The sequence below is a fragment of the Atta colombica genome, unplaced genomic scaffold (assembly GCF_001594045.1).
Source record: "Atta colombica isolate Treedump-2 unplaced genomic scaffold, Acol1.0 scaffold68, whole genome shotgun sequence".
In the NCBI taxonomy this organism is placed as follows: domain Eukaryota; kingdom Metazoa; phylum Arthropoda; class Insecta; order Hymenoptera; family Formicidae; genus Atta; species Atta colombica.
In genome coordinates this window covers 526,392-551,447 of record NW_017259559.1, presented here as the reverse complement: position 1 = coordinate 551,447, position 25,056 = coordinate 526,392, and the positions used below count along the sequence as shown (strand labels likewise).

General features: G+C 29.2%; 1 protein-coding gene and 1 pseudogene across 1 annotated transcript in view; one reads left to right on the top strand and one right to left on the bottom strand.

The window, feature by feature from the left end:
• LOC108692253 overlaps window positions 1–20,230 on the top strand; it is a 29,024-nt pseudogene extending 8,794 nt beyond the window's left edge.
• A 616-nt stretch (window positions 20,231–20,846) lies between these two features.
• Window positions 20,847–25,056, bottom strand: part of LOC108692252 — a 7,680-nt gene continuing 3,470 nt past the window's right edge. Inside the window, 2 exon segments of the mRNA XM_018200423.1 lie at window positions 20,847–20,853; window positions 20,948–21,147. Coding sequence (XP_018055912.1) covers window positions 20,847–20,853; window positions 20,948–21,147 — 207 coding nt within the window.

Below are 25,056 nucleotides of genomic sequence, written 5' to 3'. Positions count from 1 at the left end.
TATATATAAACATATATAATCTGAATGTTACACTGTTAATACACTCATTTGACTTTTGAACACCAATATAGAGAAATTTGCAAAATCAACTTTGATATTTTAAAAGGAAATTTCTACCTTTTATTCAATATTTTTATAACTGATATCAAAATCTTTTAAAATACAATACAATAAAAACTCCCTTTGATCTCAAACAGCACAAAACCGTTCTCAGGACGATCCTGAATACGTCCTGAATATCCTGGAACATTATACTAAAATGAAAATTTTAGAATATCTTTAGCTTTATCTCTAATAAATAAGCCCCTAAAAATGTCATAAATACCTCCATAATAAGTTCTAAGCACTTTCTAAGAATGTCCTATGGACTATCAATGAGAGCCTCATTATGTCCTACACAGGATATAAAAATAAAAAATTCTAAAGATGTCCATCTGTAATCAATAGGATCTATTTTGGATTTTTCTAATATTCTAGGTCTGCCGCTAGATGATATCACTTCTTTTATTTAAAATTTAGTCACGATCTCTATATAGGAAATTATATTGTATTATAAATATGCATAAAATATTCTAAAAACGTATAAAAAATATATAAACGTGGGTGCAGTTAGAATTTTGTTTAGGGAGAAAGGCTAAACTAGAATTTAAACCTTTGGACCCGCTCCTACAGCAAAAATTGCAGCAACATTGTATTGCAGCAATATTGCAGAAATATTGTTGCAAATTCTATACTGTATGGGCAGGGAGAGGCAGAAATTAGACAAATGGTACATAATAGATATGTTTTATTTCATGGATATATCGTGGAATTTTGTTGGGAGAAGATTTTCAATCAACCCAGTGATGTACTGTGCACTAATCGAAATGACAATAAAAAAAATTTTATTATTGTACTGAAAAGAACACTGCACCAATTTTGTTGTTGTAATTTACAAATATTAATATTTTGTAAATGATAATTTTTAACATTAATGTATTCCATTTGAATATTTTTACAACATTTAATATCTCCTCATACTTCATTTTAAAGAAGAAAAATGTTACGTTTTATACTACTTTTACTTCTTTTTTTAAAGAATTTTTTTTAAGAAGGACAATATAGTTACTACAAGATTGTATCAATTATATTCTATTTTTTGTGCGGAACAAAAACCTTACAAAAATTTTTCCTGCGTATTGCATATTTTATCAAAATTCGAATAAACAGAAGTTAAAATTACTGTATATATGACTTTAATAACGAGAAGAAAAAAATATTATTATACGTAATAGCAAAAAACTCACAAAGTCAAAAGTTGTATGTTTTTTACATTTAAAAATGAAAGAGAGAAGTTCGATAGAACATGTAGTACATCGCCAATTCAAAATAAAATATTTTCATTAATAAAGAAGTCAAAAATTATTAGATATCAATTATTAGATATCCGATTTGAATGGATGTGTACTATCAGGATGTGCACTAACGGGATCCTCTCAAAATAAAATAATTAATAAAAAATTTCGAGGAGAAAGGAGGGAAGATTTAAACCCTCAAAATTACCTTCCTGAATATGTGTGATTTTCATATTATTATTTTTAATTAATTACTAGCAAGAAATTACACATATTTAATTTATTAATTTACCTTACTTTTTTCTTAAAATTGTCTTCTCTTAACTAATTCTTCAAACTGAAGAAAAATTTATTTATAACACTAGCCGAGATTCTGAAGAAAATCTTTTTATAACTTTCACTTCCAATTATTCTTTCTTTTTTTTTTCAAAATTAATTTCTGAATGCTTAAATATAGTCCATAATATATAATTTTTTTGTAATTATTTTGTCTTTTTTTAAGATTTAGAGCACGATTTTCTGTCCTTTCTCTTTGACTATCTATTAATGCATATTAAGAAGTTATATACTTAGTTGCAAGGCGTAAAAACACGTGTCTTTGAAAATTTTGTTTGAAAAAGTTTAAAGATGTTTTGAAACAAACACAAGTATTTTAAGGATAACTCTAATTTTTTATAGTAATGTATTGATAACTAAAGAGATAATGGATAATCTCTCAGGACTAATTTTTGTTAGAAGTGTTTTGCGGCAACTATTTTTTCTCTCTAGCTTTCAGCTATAATACTTCATCAAAAAGCTGGACAAATTTAATTAATATAATATGTATTAATATAATATAAGATTATCTAGTACCTGACCGTTCATTTTTTCGAAAAATTAATGACAAAATAGCGGCGGTTCAACGTTGAAGTATGGTTTTCTAATAAAAAAAAATCGCTCGTTCTTTATCGTTAAAATAAAGATGCAATAGAAAAAGATGTCACAATTGAGAACTTTTAGTGTTAAAAAAGTCTATCAAATTTTATTATGATCGATGCAGTAGTTCTTAAGATATTTTGGTCATCATATTTTAAAAATATGTTTAAAAAACGCGTTTAAAGTTTTAAGTTAACATTTGCAATTAAGTAAATGCAAATTTTTTAATTAACACGGAATCGTCTATTCCAGAACCATATAGTAAACTCCTCAAATGAATTGCAACTTCCAAAACTTTAATTTAAATTTGTTGCTGAAATACTTTTGCCTCTTGAATCCTCTGCTGCATGCAAAATTTTAATAAGTGTATCGTCTTCTTTTTCGACATATCTATGAACATTTGGGCCAGTATTTATTCCAATAGCTTAAAGCATTTTAAGAAGTACAATACCTTCATTAAATATTGGTACTAGCAGCAATACAAACTGCTCAACTGTCTTACTACAACTTGGTTTTTAGGTTTATTTTCCAAATTGATTCAAACACTTTGTATAGACTCGTGTAATTATATAACACACACAAATATAAATTATATTATTAGGTGTACAACTTTGCTTCCGCCGTTTTTTTTCCGAAATTCCAGGCTTTATTGTAAAAAACTGGTTATACATTTATGATTCAAAGTATTGTCCATCGCTAGCCACTACTTTCTCCCATCTTTCGGATAGCGTACGAATCCCGCGTCGAAAAAACTGATCATCTTTTGAGCCTATCCACGAATCGATCCAATTTTTTACTTCTTCATAAGACTGGAAGTGCTGGTCAGCCAGGCCGTGTGCCATTGATCGAAACAAGTGATAGTTAGAGGGAGCAACGTCTGGAGAATACGGCGGGTGGGATAGGACTTCCCATTTCAACGTTTCCAAGTATGTCTTGCCCACTTTCACAACATGGGATCGAGCATTGGCATGCTGCAAAATCACTTCATCGTGTCTCTCGTTGTATTGCGGCCGTTTGTCTGTCAATGCTCGGCTCAAACGCAATTGCGTTCGATACCGATCGCCTGTGATTGTTTCAGTCGGTTTTAACAGTTCATAATACACTACGCCGAGCTGGTCCCACCAAATATAGAGCATGATCTTGGACATCAAAATTACCGTTCTCGAAGCGTTGAAACCACTCACGACACGTTCTTTCACTAATAGCGGCCTCTATAAGTATTTGAGAGCATTCGATGAGCCTCAGCCGCAGATTTCTTCATATTGAAGCAAAAAATTAAAACCTCCCGCAAATGACGAGAATTTGGCTCGTAAACTGACATTTTCAATCGAGAATAACTTTATGATGCAGACACAAATCGACTAATGTTTCTATGGGGTTATGTTGACAGATGCCCAAGTTTATTGTATGACGTCTATGATCTATTTATTTCGACCACCACTTATCGCTAAAGCCATTTATAGGAAAACGGCGGAAGCAAAGTTGTACACCTAATAGTATAAAATATATAATTCATACAATCGTAGAAAGGATTTGCTTGTGTGCAGTTCTCATTCTATATTTGCTTCGAACTGATATATGTTAAATTTGCTAACTTTATCGATTTTTGTCGGATCGATTTAAAATTTATAGAAAATTTTTTTTCTTAAAGGTACGTACTTTCAAAACCCAAAAATCGATTATTTTAAAGTTTATAAGTAAAGTTTATAACACATAATTAAAACGTTTCTTGTGCTATCACTCAAAAGCAAAATGTCTATAGATGTCCATTTTATGTCCATTTTTATACATTCATGGACATGAAACAGATGTCGTCATAAGTCTCACATTTAAGACATTCATTAATGGACGTAGGTACAGGATGAACACAGAGGATGGCCAGTATTCAATGTAACCCAACGTTGTGAAAACATTGAGAAACTTATTAAAATTTATTATTTATTTACCAACTTTGAAAATTTTATACATAACGTATTATTAGTTAAATATTATTAGCTAAATTGGCAGATAATAAATTAATATTAAATTAATATTCTATGTTCTTTTTTAATTAGTCAGACAGAGAAGCTAAAAATAGCATACTGAATATGGAAGAAAAGACTTACGAAAACATCAAACGCAACTACAAAGACGATGACGACGACGACGACGACGATGATGACGACGACAATGACGACGACGGCAATGACGACAATGACGATGATGATGATAATGACAACGATGACGATAACGACGGCGGCAATGGCAACAGTTAAAACAGCGGCGGCATTAACGGAGTTCGTGACTGGGTAAGCTTAAATAAAATAAATTATATAGAGCAAATTATACATATCTCTAAACTAAACTCAACAAATAGGAAATAGAAAATAATGGCTATAACGCTCAAAGCTAAATCTTTTAATGTTTAAATAATTCAATGTGAATTAAAAAATTCATGAATTAATTATTATATATTATATATGTATATTATTACCATATTTCATTCAAACGTTGTTTCCATATACTAATTATTGAGAAGAATATTATTAAAAGACCTCGGTAGCCTCAAGGCTTAAGATTCGCTCGGAGAGATCAGGTTCGACTCTCGGCCAAAATAATATTTTTTGCAATAAATAAATTTATTTATTTCCTGCATAAGATATTTTTAATAGATGCCTAATCAACATCAAAAATTTAATTGTTATATTATTCAGAAGTTTAATTGCATTTTTAATTCGAGAAAATTCAGCGCACATTCGAATGACTACAAATATGATATATATGCATGTACATACAGAGTATCTATAAGATCTGTTACCATTCCTTTGGAAACGATTCAAAATTATGAAAAATTGCGAAATACGTGTTCGATTATTTCGAGGTGTTCCTCTTTTAAGGGGGTCTGGAAGGTTCTCCCCTTAAGGAGGTGTCTTAGACCTCAATTTAAAAATTTCAAATGGAACTTCTCTATTGTAGCATATCATATGAAAGAGCATAAAAAAAAGAAACTTTTAATTTTATGCAAAAGTTGATATATTGACTCCCGTTCGGAAGTTATTCAATATCACAAAGTTTAAAAAATTCTATTTGTTCTTATCTTCAATATTTGTTTATTGCAATAACTGTTCAAAACAGGTACTGTTTACTTCTTGACAGTAAAACAATCAATTATGAAATTCTTACATTCTAAAATCTTTTTCTTAGATATGTTTTTACAAGCTGCCGTAATTCTCGTTTTAAGATCTTCAATGTTATTAGAGACAGTATTGTGCCAATTCGAAATGGCCTCATAAAAAACGATCGTTGCAAGCCAGATCAGGTGAATGCGTTAATCATTCAATTGGACTATAATGACTTATTCATTGAAATACATTTCATCGAAGTATGTACAAAGTATTTTCGCAAACTACACATCAGTAGGTCATTGCCTATCTGTCTACGGACAGAGGCTATGCGTTACTGGTAATGTAGAATAAGATTAGATCACCAGAATCCGGCGGAGAATAAGATAAGAGAAACTAAATTTTACATTCTGATATAGTAAAATTCAATATGATATAAAAATATGATATAAGAAACATATATTTGATAATACAAATAACATCTGACTTAATCTAACATAAATGAAATTTAATAAATATTTAAATATATTGGGAGTACAAATTAGTTCGGTCCGTTTCCCTAAGATGGCTCCAGCTGTTGTGAATGGTTCATAGTGACAACTGATTTTGGCGGTTTCAGAGAGGTTAAACATTTGCTAATAATATTCAGTTTATATCGCTTTGAATTTCATACATACAAAAACCTTGATTTTTACTGTGTTTGAAATGTCGAATTTTGTGATAACCAAGCAGCATTTGCGGGAGGTTTTGATTTTCTTCTTTAATTGGAAGAAAAGTGCGGCTGAAGCCCATCGAATGCTTGTCGAAGTTTATGGTGACACTGCTCCAACTGATAAATCATGTAGGGAATGATTTCGACGTTTCAAAGATGGAGATTTCAGCGTTGAAGACAAGCCTCGCTCTGGATAGCCAAAAAAATTCGAAGACAAAGAATTAGAGGTATTACTCGAAGAAGATCAGAGTCAAACGCAAGAGGAGCTTGCAGAATCATTGGGAGTAACTCAACAAGCCGTTTCTGTACGATTGAGAGCCATGGGAATGATTTAAAAACAAGGAAATTGGGTACCTTATGAACTGAAATCGAGAGACGTTGAAAGGCGATTTTTCACTTACGAACAGCTGATTCAAAGACAACAGAAAAAAGGTTTTTTGCATCGGATTGTGACTGGAGATGAGAAGTAGATATTCTACGATAACCCCAGAAGAAAAAATACTATGCTAAGCCCAGTCATTGCCAATCGACCTCAACATCAACACCACGGCCGAACATTCATGGTACGAAGATCATGGTGGGATCTGTATCTGGAGGGATCAAAAGGGTCTTGTTTACTATGAGCTGCTGAAACCTGGCGATTCCATTACGGGCGATTGGTATCGGCTACAATTGAGCCGTGCATTGCGAGAAAAACGGCCATACGAGCAAAGACATGATAAAGTTATTCTTCTTCATGATAACGCTCGGCCTCGCTAAAGTCGTAAAAAAATATTTGGAAACACTCAAATGGGATGTTTTACCGCACCCGCCGTATTCTCCGGACATTGCTCCTTCTGATTACTGGTTGTTCCGAAGGATGCAGCAACCGGTTCACTTCTTTCGCAGAAATCGAAAATTGGCTCCAAAATTGGATCGCCTCCAAAGACGAGCCATTTTTTCGATGGAATTCGGAAATTGCCTGAGAGATGGGAAAAAGTAGTAGGCAGCGATGGACAATACAAGGTATGTAAATGTGAAACCGGAATTTTTTAATAGAAAATATACGTTTATTGCATGAAAATGATAAAAAATATTTTATTCGAAGTATTGCCCATCGGTAGCTATACATTTTTTCCATCTGTGAAAAATTTGACAATTTGTGGATGCCACATCAAAAAAATTGTTGCTCTTTTGAGCCAAACTAGTCTAGCCATTTTCGTATATCTTCGTAAGAAGTGAAGCGCTGCTGAGCAAGTGCGTGTCCCATCGATGCAAATAAATGGTAATCGGACGGAGCCAAGTCTGATGAGTAAGCCGCATGCGAAAATATTTCTCAACCAAATGCCTCAATCGTTTCCTTGACCAGTTTTGCTATGTGATGGTGCATTATCATGAAGCAAAATCACTTTGTGTTACCTTTTTTGATATTCGTTTTTCACACAAAGCTTGATTCAAATTGATCATTTGTTGTCGGTTCAGTATTAACGGTTTCGCCAGGTTTTAGCAGCTCATAATAGATCACACCTTTCTGATTCCACCAAACACAGAGCACTGTCTTCCGTCCATAGCGATTTGGCCTTGCAGTCGATGTCAATGGTTCGCCTGGAGTTAACTATGATCTTTTACGCTTAGGATTCTCAAAATATATCCACTTTTCATCGCTAGTCACAATTCGATAGAAAAATGACTTTTGTATTTGGCGAGCAGCATTTCGCAAGTAGTTTTTCGGTTTTTCCTGCTGTCTTTTATTCAGTTCATGTGGAACCCATTTTCTGGATCTTTCCCATGGACTTCAAACATATGGAGACGGCTTCTCGTGTCACATTCAATTGATCCGCGAGTTGTTGTTGAGTTTGAGCATTATCTTCATCCAAAAATGCTTGCAATTCGCTATCTTCAAACTTTTTCGGTGGTTTTCCACGTTCTTCGTTTCTCACGTCAAAATCGCCACTTTTGAATTTTTTAATCACTCAAAGCACTGTGATTTACCAAGAGCATGCTCACCGTAAGCTTCGACAAGCATTCGATGCGATTCTGCAGTAGTTTTCTTCAAATAGTAATAGAAAATCAATGCTGTCTGTAAATCGTCCAGACACAAAATTCGACATGTTCAACGCTATTACAAACTATACTGTTGTATGAAACTTGTATTGTTGTGAGTTGAAAATCTTTGTCAGATGTCAGAACAAAAAAATGGCGTCAATGGCGCCGTCTGACGGCAACTACATTGACAGCTATGGTCATCTATTGGTAAATTCCAATTTCATATTTACATACCTGGTAATTGATCTGTTCATTTTATTTTGAAATAAATGCATTTTTGAACGGACCGAACTAATTTGTACTCCCAATAATTATAAATATTTGTAATTATATATTTTTAAATATTTAAAATTATTTTACTATTAAAGGTAAACGGTTTTGAACAGTTATTACAATAAATCCAACATATGTTGAAAGTATGAACAAATAAATTTTTTCAAACTTTGACACTAACTCCCAAATGGGTCAATATATCAATCTCCGAATAGAACTAAAAACTTCCTTTTTTAAAATGATATTCCCTTTAAAATGATATTCTACAATAGAGAAAATTCTATTTGAAATTTTTAAGTTAAGGCTCGCCTGGAATATCCTTTTGGGGGAGATCCTCCTTTAAAAGAATAATCCCTCAAAATTATTGAATACATATTTCGCGATTGAATACATATTTCGCGGTTTCATTTTGAACCGTTTCCAAAATGTAGAGGTGGTAACACTTTGTAGACCTATATAGTATATATTAATTCACATTGGATTATTAAAAAATCTAGTTTTGATTATTACTTCCTATTTCCTATTTGTTGAGTTTTTAAATGTATGATCCAATAAAATTCTTATTATTTTAAATTATATATATTATAAATATGCAGGAAATATTCTAAGAATGTATAAAAAATATTACAAAATTTTATAAGACCGTAATGTGATTACGAATTGACAATAAAAGCTATAATTGACCAAACTGAATCTTTAGTTAAAATAATTCTTTGTGAATTTATATATTATTTATACATATTCATTCCCTCAAATTACGCGAATTTATTGTCAATTTTAAAACGCAATTTTAACAGATCTAAAGAAATAATATGAACAATTAATATTAATATTTATAAGCATCTTAAATTGATCTTAATAATCTGATGCGGATAAGCATCTTAAAGGTTATAAATAATTTTATTGCGAAAAATATAATTCGGAGATTGAATTCGGATGTCTTGCATTCCGTGCGAAAGCCTTAAACCTTTAGATCACCAAGGTCTTAATAATAATAGTAATATTCTTTGCACTCATTTTTAACTCATATATATAATAATAAACATTTAAAAAATATATTACATAGACATGGGTATAGCAGAATTTTGACTGAAAGAAGGACTAAATTAAAGTTGAGACTTTTGAACGGGAACTATACTCGTATGAACTATATTTGTTTTGTTTTAATATTTTTAATTATTAGCAAATAAATCACGAACTCACACATATTTAATTTATTAATTTACTTTATCTTTCTCTTAAAATTTTAAATTAACTGTTCAAATTACAGAGAAAAAATACTGTTGATTCAATTAAAGTCTATATTACGAGCTGTCACTAACATAAGTGATTAATTCATGTACATTTTTATTAACATAAAGGCATAAATTATTATTTCAATAGTCATGGTTTTTATGTCAATAAAAGTATACATAAATTAATTAATGTTAATGACAGTCCGTAAACTTAAATTGATAAACTTTAATTGAATCAATGAAGCATTTTTTTCTTAGTGAGATAAATTTAAATTTATAACATTAGTCGTTTTGGATTCTTAGAAAATCTTTTTATAATCTTTTACCTCCGATTTCTTTTTTTCTGGCAAAAATTAATTTATTGTGAATGCTCAATAAACGTAAGTATATAAATTTTTTCTAATTATTACATTTTTCTTTAAGATTAAGGAAATCCACGATTTTTTGTTCTTCTCTCTCCCTTTGACTAATCACATTAATAAAATTATATTATATTATTTTATTATATTATTACCCAATTAACACAGGACATTGTATAGACCTATATTTTATGTTCATTTTACGTCCACGAGCATGAAATGGACATCATCGTAAATTCGATTTTTCATTATTTATTATTTGAACATTCATAAGATATACATAAAATGGCGTATTTTCAATGTAGTCAGAAGTTGTGACAAAGATAGACGTCCAGCGAACATGTTAAAATTTCCCAGATAGTCATTCCTTGACACAAAAAGAGAAATTACTGATTACTTACTGATTACAAGTTTCCTTTCGATTGCAATTATGTTGTTATAACGGAGACGCTAATCCCTTTAATTTTCTATATAATAATAAAATTTCTATATAAAATTTCTATATATAAAAATTACAAAATCTACATAAATTCAAAAAATATGGTAACTATTCGAAAGTAGAGATTTCGAAAGATTTAAAACTTTTTTTTTTAATTTAAATTTTGATTATTTTTAATAAAGATATTGTATATACAATTTTGATAAAATACCGCAGAACTTTCCCTTCAACCCAATATTTATATACCAATCATAATAATTTAGTATAATTTTAGTATAATTTTGTATATAAAATATTATTATCTAAATATTATTTGCTAAATTGACATAGTTAATAAATTTTTATTAATTTAAACTTTAACGTTTACGTAACGTTAACGTAACTTTTTTTTTTAATTAATCCGGCAGAGATTCTAAAAATAGCTTACGGAATAACATAGAAAAAAACAATTACAATATCAAACATGATTACAATAATGACGATGACAACGAGGATGATGAAGACAACGGCGGCGACGATAATGATGATAATGATAACAATGACGATGATGATAACGATAACGATAATGACGATGATGATAACAATAACGATAATGACGACGACGACGACGACGACGACGACGATGACGACGACGATGACGACGACGATGAGAGCGACGACGATAACGGTGACGACGATAATGACGTTAATAACGATGACAACGATGACTATAATGACGACGATGACGATGATGCCGGAGGCAACAACAAAAAACATCCATGGCAATAACGAAATTCGTAATTTTTTAGTAAGGTTAAATACATAAAAATAAATACAGTAAAAATTATATGTATTATAAATATGAAATATCCTAAGAGATAAAAATATCACAAAATGTCTTATAAGATCATAATGCGACTACACAACGAATTGAACATAAAGATTTTAAAGTCAAGCTGGATCTCTAGTGCTGAAATAATTCTGTGTGAATTTCATATATTCATATCCAATCCCTCAAACTGCGCGCTGAATTTATTTGTAGTTTAAACGTGATTCTAATAAATCTATAGAGCAGTAATAGTGCTATTGACAAGCAATTTAATTATATTAATCCTCATAGGTATCGATTAATCTAAAATTCTGATGTTGGTAAGCATCCTAAAATTTGTAAATAATTTTGTTACGAAAAATATATCTCCAAACAGAGATCTAATCCGGATTTCTTGCATTCTGTGCGGACGCCCTAAGCCTTAGGCCGAGGCCTTAATAATATTCTTTGTAATAACTTATAGACAGTGTTGAGTAGATATCTCAATATATGTATCTAGATATATGTATACAAGAGATACATTTATATCTAACCTGTATCCGAAATAAAATTAAATTTGAGTATTTGTATTTGTAGCAAAATACAGAATTAATTTTCAGATACATTTTCAAATATATTTCCTCAGCAAAGGGATGATTTCATAAAATGGCTCCTTTTGCCTACAAATCGATTGCCTACAGTAGCGTTATACATTACTTTTACCGACAATTCGTTTGCGCACAAAAATTATTGCTTACATGCACTTTTGCGCACAAATATTAGAGATTAAATAAGAAAATAATTTATATTTTTAAAGTAAAGAATTTGTTTCAAAACAAAGAATTTGTGTTTTTAAAATAGAGAATAATACAATAGGCAATCAATTTGTAGGCAATCATACATGTAGGAAAATTAGATTTCGTCCATGAAATTCTCATTTGTGTATAAAAGTACTTGTAGTTAATCGAACTATAAGCAATAATTCATATAGGCAATAACACATATAGACAATAATACATGTGGCAAATATGACGTTGTTTCTGAAATTGTTACTTGTGCGCAAAAGTACAATAGACAATCAAGCTATAATAATTTTTGTATACAATCGAGTTGTTGATAAAAGTGACGTACCATAGGCAAACGATACTGTAGGCAGTTGATTTCTAGGCAAGCGGGATCCTTGTAGGCAAGCCGATTCCATTATACATGTGTGATGATGTCACTCCTGATTAAGGTCTAAACAAATATAAGTTTGTAAAATTAATAACGAATAATGTTTGGAAAATCTTATCATAAATCATTTTATGATAATTGCAAGTTTTTGCGTCTTATTTTCTCTTGCGGAGTTTTCGTATCATATATCATTGGAGTAAATCATTGGAATAATGTAAAGATTAAGTATTATTAGTGCTGAAACTCCAGTTTTCATTTGTAAAAAACAATATATGTGATGTATACAAAGATTTTTAGTTACTTTATTATAATATTATGATTTAAGAGAATCCTAAAGCGAAGCTTGAATTTCAACGAAGAGATCGCGCCGCGTGCCGTGCATCAACATTTCTTTATATACCACCCTTTATATACCTTTATATACTCTTTATATACTTTAATTAATGGGCGCGTTCAAATTAACAAAGGCTAGCCTGCTCGCCAAGCAAATGAGCATAATTGATTGTTACTTATAGATCCATCGATCATATTCAATCGCTCTTAAGCACGCCTAGCCGCTTTGTCGTCTTGAACTCGCTCAATATCTCACACAACCTATGATGTACGCAATCGTACATTCGTGTCAATTTCGTATAACAAATTTTCATCGCGATAAAGCGTCTAAGTCTAATTCTAAGAACTCGACGTTGTTCGTGTAAACTACGTATCTGGGAACCTATTTTACATGTATGGTACAGGTTGCAAAGCTTTCGTATCAAGCAAATGTTGTCACAACTTGACAGCCAAGACGTCATATTACATTCTAAAAAAAGAAATGGTAAAAAATGTATCAACTTTGAAATTTTTAATCGTTCTTTCTTCGATATAGACTCCCATACACGTATTAATACGTATATTTTAATCCTGGAAAAAGATTTTCGAATCGGTGAAAAAGTATTTGTAAAAGTATTATACGAAAATTACATGATTTAATCGGTAGCAGGAAACTTTAGAATCCCCTTAATTGTTTTTAAAACAATAAAAATGATTAATTATAACACAGTCCAACAAACAAAAGCAGTGAGTAGGGCCAATATTTCTTAATAGATTCAAGGTCGCTAAATCTAAATCCGCCAGCGAAAGATACCTATCATATCAAATTATGGAAATAAATCGAGTAATATGAGCCAAAAACAGCGTTTTTTTAGTCATACTTATCATTTTTTTGTGGCCAAACGAAATTTTATTTTTAATTTCATTAGCGCCACTCTAAAGAGCGAATCTTTACCTTTAAAACGAATTTTTATTTTTTTATTGTGAGATTTTTTTTCATTGAGTTATTGAACGTTTTCTGAAATATAAAATGGTGGATTCAAATTAGCGGATCGAATCTAGAAATAAAATAAAAAAAGTATCTTAGGTTTTCTAGAGATCACTGATACCGAATCTGAAAAACTTAAAATATGAAAATTCAAAATGGCGGATCTAATATGGCAGAATGTCTTCGCATTTTGATCCTTTGTAATAGCTCCGCCATTTTGAATTTCTATATTTTATAATAAGTTTTTCAGATTCGGTATCAGCGACTTCTAAAAAGCCTAAGATATCTTTTTGATACAAATCTGTCTACTTTCCAGAATCAATCCGCTAATTTGAATTCATCATTTTACATTTCAGAAAATGTCCATAACTTGATGAAAAAAAAATTGCACAATAAAAAATAAAAATTCGTTTTAAAGGTGAGGATCGCTCTTTAAAGTGGCATTAATGAAATTAAAAAATAAAATTTCGTTTGATCACAAAAAAATGATAAATTTGGTAAAAAATCCTGTTTTTTATTCATATTACTTGATTTATCTAAAAAATCTGACATAATCTTTTGCTGACGTATTTGAATTCAGCAATCTTGAATTTATTAAGAAATATGGGTCGTCTATTAAGAAGTACGGTCGCCGTAGGAAAAAAAAATCAAATTTTGTCGAACAGTACAATCTAGTATGTTTTTTTTATATTACTTTTATCATAATAAAATATAATATAAAATAATTTAAAAGTATCTGATATGTATTAGAAAACTTTTAAAATATATTTAAATACATTGTATCTGTAAATACATTATATAGACATGAACATTGTGAAAATTTTAGGAGGCTAAATTAAAATTAAAACATTTGAACAAGCATAGAGGGGAAAATTAATCAAATGAATGGACTAGTTTTATATTATTATTAGACTTGTTTTATATTATTATTATTAATTAATTACTAACAAATAAAAAATACAAAATCGCATATTTAATTTATTTTATTTTTTCTCTTAAAATTTTTAACTGTTTGATTGTTTTAACTAGGTAAATTTAAATTTATAACACTAGTCGTTTTGGTTTCTCAAAAAATTTTTCTATAAAATTTTCATCGTCGATTTCTTTTCTTACAAAATTAATCTTGTGAATTAAAGACGATATGGCCAACATATGCACCACACACACAACTTTGCACATTTCGCTAAATATTGATCTACATTCAATATAGATAATTACGTATGTCATGTATGTATTAATGTGTACGATATGCGCCCATATTAGTGTATGTTGATTATCTAGAAGCGCCTTAAGCATAGTCATATATTTTTTTCTAATTATTTTATTTTTCTTCTTGATTTAGAGAGGACACGACTTTTTGTCCCCCTTCTCATTTGCCTATGCATATTAAAGAGATGCTGGAGTACTGAACTTGATCGATGTCGACAAATTTTTTTAAATTCCAAATTTAAAAAGTTGATAATAGTGATATCTTTAAATCATTTCTTATCGTTCTGTCTCTTCAAATTCAAATGCATACATCTATTCTTATTTAACATTTGCAAAGTTATCTCTTGCAAGATCTAACACCTACTGCTAAATTAAGCTTATATGCTACAATTAAGCTTATAGGCCTGTTCTTTTCAGTTGAAGCACCAATTCAACGTTTTTTCTTACCTCTTCAGAAAGAAAGAAGAAAAAGAAAGAGGAACTGGTGCAGAAGTTCAACCAAAAAGAACAGACCTTGTGACACACACAAAAATGGCAGTAATCTGCTACCGCAAACAAAATTCCATAATAGTAAACGTAAGACGTTAAACTTAAGCCAATGAATCAATCAGGATATTTCTTTAGATTTGACGGAAATAGAAATAGCAGTAAACTTAACCATAAAGTAAATTTCAACTAGTTGATTCGTTTAGCATTCGTATACACATAATTTATAATTAATTTTCGATATAAATCTTTCTTTTTAATCTTAATTTCAACTTACAATAAATTAAACTTACAATCAGTATTTTGTTATTTTGTGCACATAAAACGTTGGGTGCTGAACTGTCATTTTGTCTATACAAACTAAAACTTTTGTATTAAAGAAACATCAAAACTTTTTTTCGATTTTAATATAAAGTTCATTACAGCATCTTTCAATTTTGCTTCTATTTTAATCCTGTAAAAGGATTTTTATTCCGTTCAGTAAATTCGGAGATTTATCGATCTGCAATGCCCGACAATTTTTACTCCAGCATTCCCTTAACAAACCTAGATCTCTCCCTAAAAACCTAGATCTTATATACATAGATTAAATTGTGGCTATAATCAGGAGTCTTGACAGAGCGAGAGAATCTCTTCTAGAATGAGAGGATATCTTCTATCCTTTTATGAGAATGAGAATAATTTTATTGGGAAGGGGGAGGGGGCAATGCTCTCTCAATAATTTTTATCTTTTAGTTTTCTAATAAAAGGTTTTTTAACAATTACAAATAATTTCTGCAATCAAAACTGTGAGAAAGTATCGGCCACATGACATAGGGTAATTACGTCGCACTTATCAAAACTTAATTTATTAAGTATCATTTACTATGTTTAAAGTAAACGAATTATATCAATAAAAACTTTATATTGCCTACTACTATAAAAAAAATATTAGAAATCCGAAATAGGGTAACTGTCCCTATTAATGTGCCTTTTAGCCAGTAATTTACTTATTACTGAATTAATTATTAAATATTGTAGCTTTAATTTTATCTACTTGCAATCAATCGGTTTTTCATATCGGTTTTTCAACTATTTCTTTTTCTTATAATATTTCTTTAATCTAAAAAATGTTAATACTTTATTTTTTGACAAAAATAAAAAATATGTTTTTGTCCCTATTATTAAGTCCTTTAAGCGGCGATGGTCCTATTAATATGTCTTCAATTTGTTTTTTTTTCATAGGAGTGGGATATACGGTAAAAATACGAGAATTTCAAAATGTTTATTTTTTGCAAAGAATGCAAATATATGACTCATAGGGAGAGGGATACGTATGGTTCATAAAAAAATTATAAATAATACATATAAATAAGATCAATAACTTATAAAATGTGTTTGTAAAGTTTTATTAAGGAATAAGAATGGTAAATTTGTATATGAAATAATAAATAATAATTACAATCTTCTTACATATTACAAGTGTTATGAGGTATTTCATAATGCGTTTAATGTACTGAATTCAATCAGCGCACTTTGTATGTTTTGGGCATAAATCTCGCCTGTTAAAAATACCATATATCCCAAACAGGTGGGATATACAAGACAACAAACTAAACAAAAAATACAAAAGCAAAGTATATTTATATTTTACTATACCACATTACTATTCTATTACACATATGTATCACAAAATAACTAAGTCACATGCTCTACAATAATCATTTTATGTAGATTATAATTTATGATGACTTAGAATTTATGATGATTACTTAATACAGTGACAAATCGATTCAACTCACAATAATTTCATTAACAATATTAGCAGTAAGAAGCTGAAATTATAACACACTATAACATAAAGGCATGTAACGGAATAATTGCGGGAAAATTACCCCCACTCCTTCTATTTTTTCTAATTTCTGCGGCGTAAATCTCAGCACGGCTTATTTGCCGGAGTTATCCTACGCCATACATAACGTTGACGTGGCGAATTAAAAGTGATGACGCTGACACGTCGTTTGTGGGTCCCTTTTAATAAGAGACGGTGTAATGACACGGTATGATATAGTGTGTCATTACATTCTTATTATTCATCAATGTTAAACAAGGATGAGATGATTATTATGTTGTACTTACAATTAGTTACTTGTTAAAGCGTCTAATTCCATCAGGATGCTCTAATTCCATCAGGATGCTCCTCGAATGTCAAATGTCATGTCATCCTTGTTTAACGTTTGTAAATAACAAAGATGACATGATACCTGGGAAGCAGATAGGAATTTAAACATGAAGACTAGGGAAGGAATCCCTAGTGTCGGTCCCTGCACATACACCAGAAAAAAACCTGAAAAAGGATATGAGGAATTTTTTCCTTGTAACGAAATCTGTAAAGTATCTTGTGCATTACAAGATCTTTCTCTGAAGAAATGGATGTCAACTGCACAACATTATCTATTTTTTGCGATATTCTTGATGGAAATAAATCGCTGAGATCGTTAAAATCTCCATTAATTTGATATTAGTTATTTCAGCGATTTATTTCTATCAGGAGTACCACAAAAAAGTGAATATTATTGCGTCCCCGCCCCAATATTTTTTCCAAGTTGGCGCTTATGATCATAAGTCTGATTTTTAATATCCATTATTTGACGTTCATAGGACGTTCATGGGATGTACATTTGAATACATTCAATGTATCCGAAAAGTTGTGACAAACAGACGTGGCGAGTATATTAAAATTTATTATTTATTTACCAACTTTAATAATTTTGTGTATAAAATATTATTAACTATTATTGTACTGTAACTATTATGTATTGAATATTATTAACTAAATTAGTAGTTAATGAGTTTTTATTAATTTAATTTTCTATGATAGTTCTTTTTAATTAGCCTGGCAAAAATTCTAAAAATAGTTTACAGAATAATATGAAAGAAAACGATTACAACATCAAACTAATAACTACAATGACGACAATGACGACAACGATGACGGCAACGACAACGATGACGATGGCAATGACAACGATGGCAATGAGGATAACGGCAATGACGATGATGGCAATGACGACGATGTCGGCGGCAACGGCAACAACTAAAACAACCAGGGCAATAACAGAATTCGTGATTTTTAGTTAAATTAAATATATAAAAATAAATTATATAGAGAAAATTATATGTATCATGTATAAATATATAAGAAATATTTCAAGAATATGTAAAAAATATTATAAAGTATCTTATAACACCATAATATGATTATGAATAACAAATAAATTATAATTAATAAATAATAAATTAATAATTAAACAGTAAAATAAAGTATTTAAACATCAAATAAGATATTTAGTCTGAAATAATTCTATGTAAGTTTATATACTCATATCGGATCTTTCAAACTGCGCGTTGAATTTATTTTCAGTGATTTTCTGAGATTCTAACATATCTAAAGTAATAGTATTAGCAAGCAATTTAATTATATTAATGCTCATATTTATCTTAGATTAATCTTAATATTCTGATGCTAATAAGCGTCACTTTAAAATCTGTAAAAAATTTTATTGCGGAAAATGTAACCTCGATTGGGGATCGAACTATTGTAGATCTCTTGCATTCTGTGCATGTGCTCTAAACTTTTAAATCATCGCTTTACTAATTTTTCGCAATAACTTATATGTATGGAAATAAGAATTCAGAAAACATATTTTATAGACATGAGCGTAGCTAGGATGGTTAAATTAGATTTGAGACTTTTAAACCCACTGGAAAAGGGAAATTAGTCGAATAGTATGTACTGTTAGATTTGTTTTATTTTATTTTGTTTTTAATTAATTACTAATTAATTACTAACCAATAAACTCACTAAGTCACACATATTTATTAATTTACAATAATATGTAATATTAAGTGTAGTAAAAAGAAATCCATTATTTTTCCATTCAATTTCATGCAAAAATAATGAATTTCTTTTTACTACGCCTAATATAATACTAAAATAAGTACTAATAAAAATTATAGCACGGTGATGATGATAATCAGTGCGAAATGATAATGTGCGATGATCAGTGCGAATGACAATGCTTGTTTTTCCTTAAAGCAATGCCAAGTATATTCATATACATTTTGGCACCGTTTGAGCCTCAGTGTACAAATTTAAACAACTTATGGCCTAAACGATAGAGTATCCGCTCAATCGTTCTCACCCGTTTAACACATATATAGTCAAATGACAATAACCAAGAAATAAAAACACCAAAAATACTCCGCTCAGTCATAAAAACAGTAAACAATTAGCAATTATAAAATCTAATTATATAAATCTACTATTATGTAACGAGAAAAGTACTCCCTCCCTCTTCTCTTCGCTTTTGACTATGCATATTACCAAAAACATTTTATTATACTATTACTCAATTAACACAAGACATTGTATAGTTTATTTTACATCCACACGTTCATGGACGTATGAAATGAACATTGTCGTAAATTCGATTTTGAATCTATCATTTGAATATTTATATATGTCCATAAGATATATATATATATAAGATAGCCCATATTCAATGTCCGAAGTTGTGACAAATAGACGTCCAACAGATATATCAAAATTTATTATCGTATATTTATATACTATATAATCAATATATCTTGATAATTCTGTATATAAAGTATTATTAGCCAAATATTATAGCTAAATTAGTAGTTAATTATGTTTTATTAATTTAGTCTTCTCTTTAATTAGTCTGACAGAGATCCTAAAAATAACTTATAAAATAATATAGAAGAAAATGATAATAACAACAGCAAACTCGATCAGCATGCAGAAGACAAGAAAGATGAGACGATGAGGAAGATGACGAAGTCGATGACGAGCAAGACGATGGCGATAATATTTTTGTAAGTTATATATACAAAAATAAATTATATAGAGGAAATATTATTTATATTGTAATATTACATAAATATGCAAAAGATATTCTTAGAAAATATAAAAAATGTATTATACAGACAGAAGCATAGCGAAGATTTTGTTGGGAGGATCTCATTTGTCTACAAATCGATTACCTACATGCATTTTTGCGTACAAATAAAAATTTCAGAAACGAAATCATGTTTATATGTATTATTGCCTACCCAGATAACAAAATGCACACGCGTGTAAGCAGTATGAGACTCACATGACTCGCACAAGTAACGTTGCACTTATATGAATCTCATATTGCTCGCATATATGCGCGAATTATACGAGTATCATATTGTCCACATGCGTGCGAAAATTGTAAAATAGTACAGGATTTTTCGATTCAATTTATTCCGTTCTACCTGCTCACGAGCGATTTGTCAAAATTTATTAGACTCTGCATAGCGGCGATAGCAGCTTAGTAGCTATAAACGTCTGCATCATAGGTAAGGGGAGAGGAAGGGAATAAGAAGGAGCATTTGACGTTATTATTATTATTACTATTACTATATTTTGTATAATCCCGCTCTGGAAAAAAGTCCTTCGGACACCTCTATTACAGCCTATTCAATAATATAGAAAACTATAAGTATACTGAAAGCTATAAGTCATAAGAAATTGATCAAAATCTCAATTGAATATAAAAAAAATGCATACGTTCGGCGTGATTGCTGCATAATGCGATTCATTGTGCTCGTATGTACCCCTATCATCGTATGTATATCCATATCATGATATAAATACAAGGGTATGCTCGTATCGTCAAACAACTGCGCATTCCCACCACTTTCGTCTAATAAGGGAATACAACGGTAATAAGGGAATCCTCCGATTAAAAGAGCTTTTAGTATGTTGTTCTATGGACAAAAATAAGAGATATGTACTTTTTAATATCTGCTCAGTCGCACTTTAAAGGGATGGAAAAAATCGATCTCTTTCTTTCGAAGCGAATATCTTCGAATCTATAAGAGATAGAAAAAATTTTTCAGAATGAAAATTAAATGACATCAAGAGTACTTTATAACTATAATTAAAAATTTTTTTTTAATTATATATTTATTATATATCTCCTACCTATTTTCAAAATTTTTTAAATTTTTATATGTCGAAAATTAAAGAGCATTTTATGCTGAAAATAACGATGTGTATTAAAATTACGTTCCGAAAAATCATTTTTCAGATATGAATGAAATCGTCTCTTATACGCGTTTCATATGTATTCTCATATCGCGATGACTGCGCGAAATAGCGATAAAGGTAAATATTTGTTACAGTGCAATGACTATTAAAATAAGTTTTTTAAATAACATTAATAATAATAATAATAATAATAATAATAAATAATACCAACAATAATAGTGACTTTGTTAAATTGCTAAAATCATTTAAATATTTTTGGAGATATATAAAAGAATATATGAAATATTATAGACAATTAAAAACAAAACATGAATAAAAAAATTATTATTTTTATAAAATTTTATTCATTTCATTTTCATCGTAGAACAGTTAATTCAATATTGACATGAATAATGTATTAATAAGATGTTGCGTCCTATTAATGCTACGCAGAAAATAGACTTCCTGAAAAAGGGACGTTTTTTAGATACGCGCGCGCGCGTGTGGTGTGTGTGTGTGTGTGTGCGTGTGTGTGCATTTGTTTCACGTTTTAAAAGATACGAAATACGTTATAATAAATACAAAATTAAATTAAATATTGTGATTATTGACATTTTATATTAATACAAATACCAAATTATTTTAATAAAAATATCAAACTAACAATAAATTTAAAATTATTTGTTTCGTAGGATAGCAAATAAAAAAAGTAAAAAATTCTGTATTTTTCTTTAATTTCTGTCTTATACTATAAAGAAGAAAAGAAGTTCTATAAAAACAATGTAAATGTAATGAATTATAGTTGCTAAAACATAATCATATTTCAAATAAAATAAAATAAAACAGATTTTTCGACCAAACAATTAGATCATTATCAATTACTACGTTTACACGGCTTTATGCCGAAGTTATAACATCGATGTTATAACTTCAAGTAAAGCGTGCCGTATAAATATAGTAATTAATAGTCATGTAACAGAGGTTAATGTTGTTCCGGTAAATGCAATTCAATGTTGTGTATTCCCTCTTTTCACATTAATGTCATTTGATGTTGAATACATAATTGACAGAGAGAACAATTAGCTTAAGAATATTAAAATAGGCTAGCTGAGTGCAATAGTCATATGTTCATTAGAAACTCTTCATTAGAAACTTAAAATAAGAGATAGATGTATTATGTATAGTAATGTGAAAATAATAAGTGCAGTACAATAAAAGATAGAAGTGTCGAAATTCTTATTGAATCTATGAATATATAGTAAGTATGAGTATATAGTATGAATATATAAATGTTATTATAAAAATTAAATCAAGCACATTATTACTATAAGAATGAGTCAAATTAGTCATAAGCAACAAATACTTTCTAAAAATATCCATTGCAATCGGATGGATTATAACGTCAATTCAATGTTGCGAATAGCTCTTGTTAAAAATTTGTATAGACGTGTTGCTTTAAAATGTTTATTTATGACTACATAGAGAAGTGAGACCAAGTTAGGAAGGGGAAGATTCAGTATGTTAGCAGTGAGGAAGGCAATGAAGGGAAAAGTAATTATAGTATAGGATCATATGCTTTAGATAGAAGTTCTATAAATATGTAAAAGAGTATATATGTATTATCATTAATTATAGGTAATAATATATGTTAATAAAGAAGCATTTTTATTTCTTCAAATTTTTTGTACAATGTTACAATTTATATAAAAATATATATAAATTTGTATATCCTCGCAGTAATATTAGCCAATTTATTACTGAAAGACAATAATTAATTGCTTATTTGGAGTACTAAAAGTACTGAACAACAGTGCTTTTAATACTTACTGTAAAAGCAATTAATTATTCATTTTTCAATATTAGTCAATATTAAATTTCTACAAAGGTTAGTCAATATTAAATTTCTATAAAATATAGCTCATTTACTTAAAAAATATAGCACATTACTTCTTAATTTATATTCTGTAAATATAAAAATAAATTTATGTAATACAATTAACTTACCATACTATATCTTAATGCTTTTCTCATACACAAATAATGATAATTAATTTCCGCCTATCTACCTCAATCTTCGAAAATTTCATCATGAGATCTTGGTGATATTATTCTAGAATTTCCTTGGTTATTATATATAAAAATTGTATTTATACAATCTTTTGTAAATTATATTTTTAGACAATATTCAGAGTTGTGATAATAAATTTTTGTTTTTATAATAACATAATATTAAGACCTGGTTTGGCTCATAGTCCTATACTTATTTTTAGTTTTATAAATTATTTGAGCCTTTTTTCTTATATTATTTCTTATTAAAATATTATTCATGTCAACATTGAACACTGGAATTAGCTGCTCTACGAAAATAAAATAAATAAATTTAATAAATGTAATAATTTCTTTATTCATGCTTTATTTTTAATTGTCTGAAGTATTTCATATATTCTTTTATATATTTTCAAAATTTGATTAATTTTAGCAATTTAACAGAATCAGTATTGTTGTATATTATATACTATTATTATTATATATATTATTATTATTATTATTAATATTATTTAAAAAATTTATTTCAATAGTCATTGCTGATACTGCACTGTGACGAATATGGTATTTGTCTTCATCGCTATTTTACGCAGCCGACACAGTATGAGACGAGTACATACGGAGCGCATATATGTATACCATAGAAACGATTTCGTTCATATCTGAAAAATGATTTCTCAGAACATGATTTTAATACACATCGTTATTTCATAAAATGCTCTTCAACTTTCGACATATAAAAATTAAAAAATTTTTGAAAATTGGTGTGGGGATGTGAGTATACAATAAATAAATAATAAAAAAAATATTTATTATAGTTATAAAGTACTCTTGAAGAAATTCAATTTTCATTCTGGAAAATTTTTTTTATATTTTATAATTTTTCGAAGATATTCGCTTCGAAAAAAAGAGATCGATTATTTTCAAGGGAGGTCTCCCTTTAAGGTGCGGCCTATATTAAAAAATACATATGTTCTATTTTTATTCATAGAACAACATACTAAAAACTTATTTAAATCAGAGGGGGACCACTAGTTGTGTTCCCTATAAGATTACGTCATAGACGTAGGCTTAGATAAAGTCCTTGATTGGTGCTTTCGGAAATAAATGTAAGAACATATAAGCTCGCATGAATTATTTATATCTGGGTACATCTCGATTGCTTACATATACTATTCTCTGCTTTAAAAACACAAATTCTGTTTTAAAACACAAATTTTCTGCTTTAAAACATAAATTCTTTACTTTAAAAGTACAAATTATTTTCTTACTTAACTTAACCTTAACTTTATATTTGTGCGCAAAAATGTTTGTAGAATTGAGCTGTAGGCAATAATTTTTATACGCAAATGAACTGTAATAGTGATATAGGCAAATGATGTAGGCAAATCGATTTGTAGACAAAAGGAATTATGTCGATTAGGAAGAGGGGATAAATTAGATTTAACTTTTGAATCCGAGTGGGGGAGAAATTAGATTGATATGAATTATTAGATGTTTTGTTTTTTTTTTGTTTTATATTATTTTTAATTAATTTATTAATTTATTTAATTAATTTAGCAAGTAAATCACAAAATTACGCATATTTAATTTATTTAATT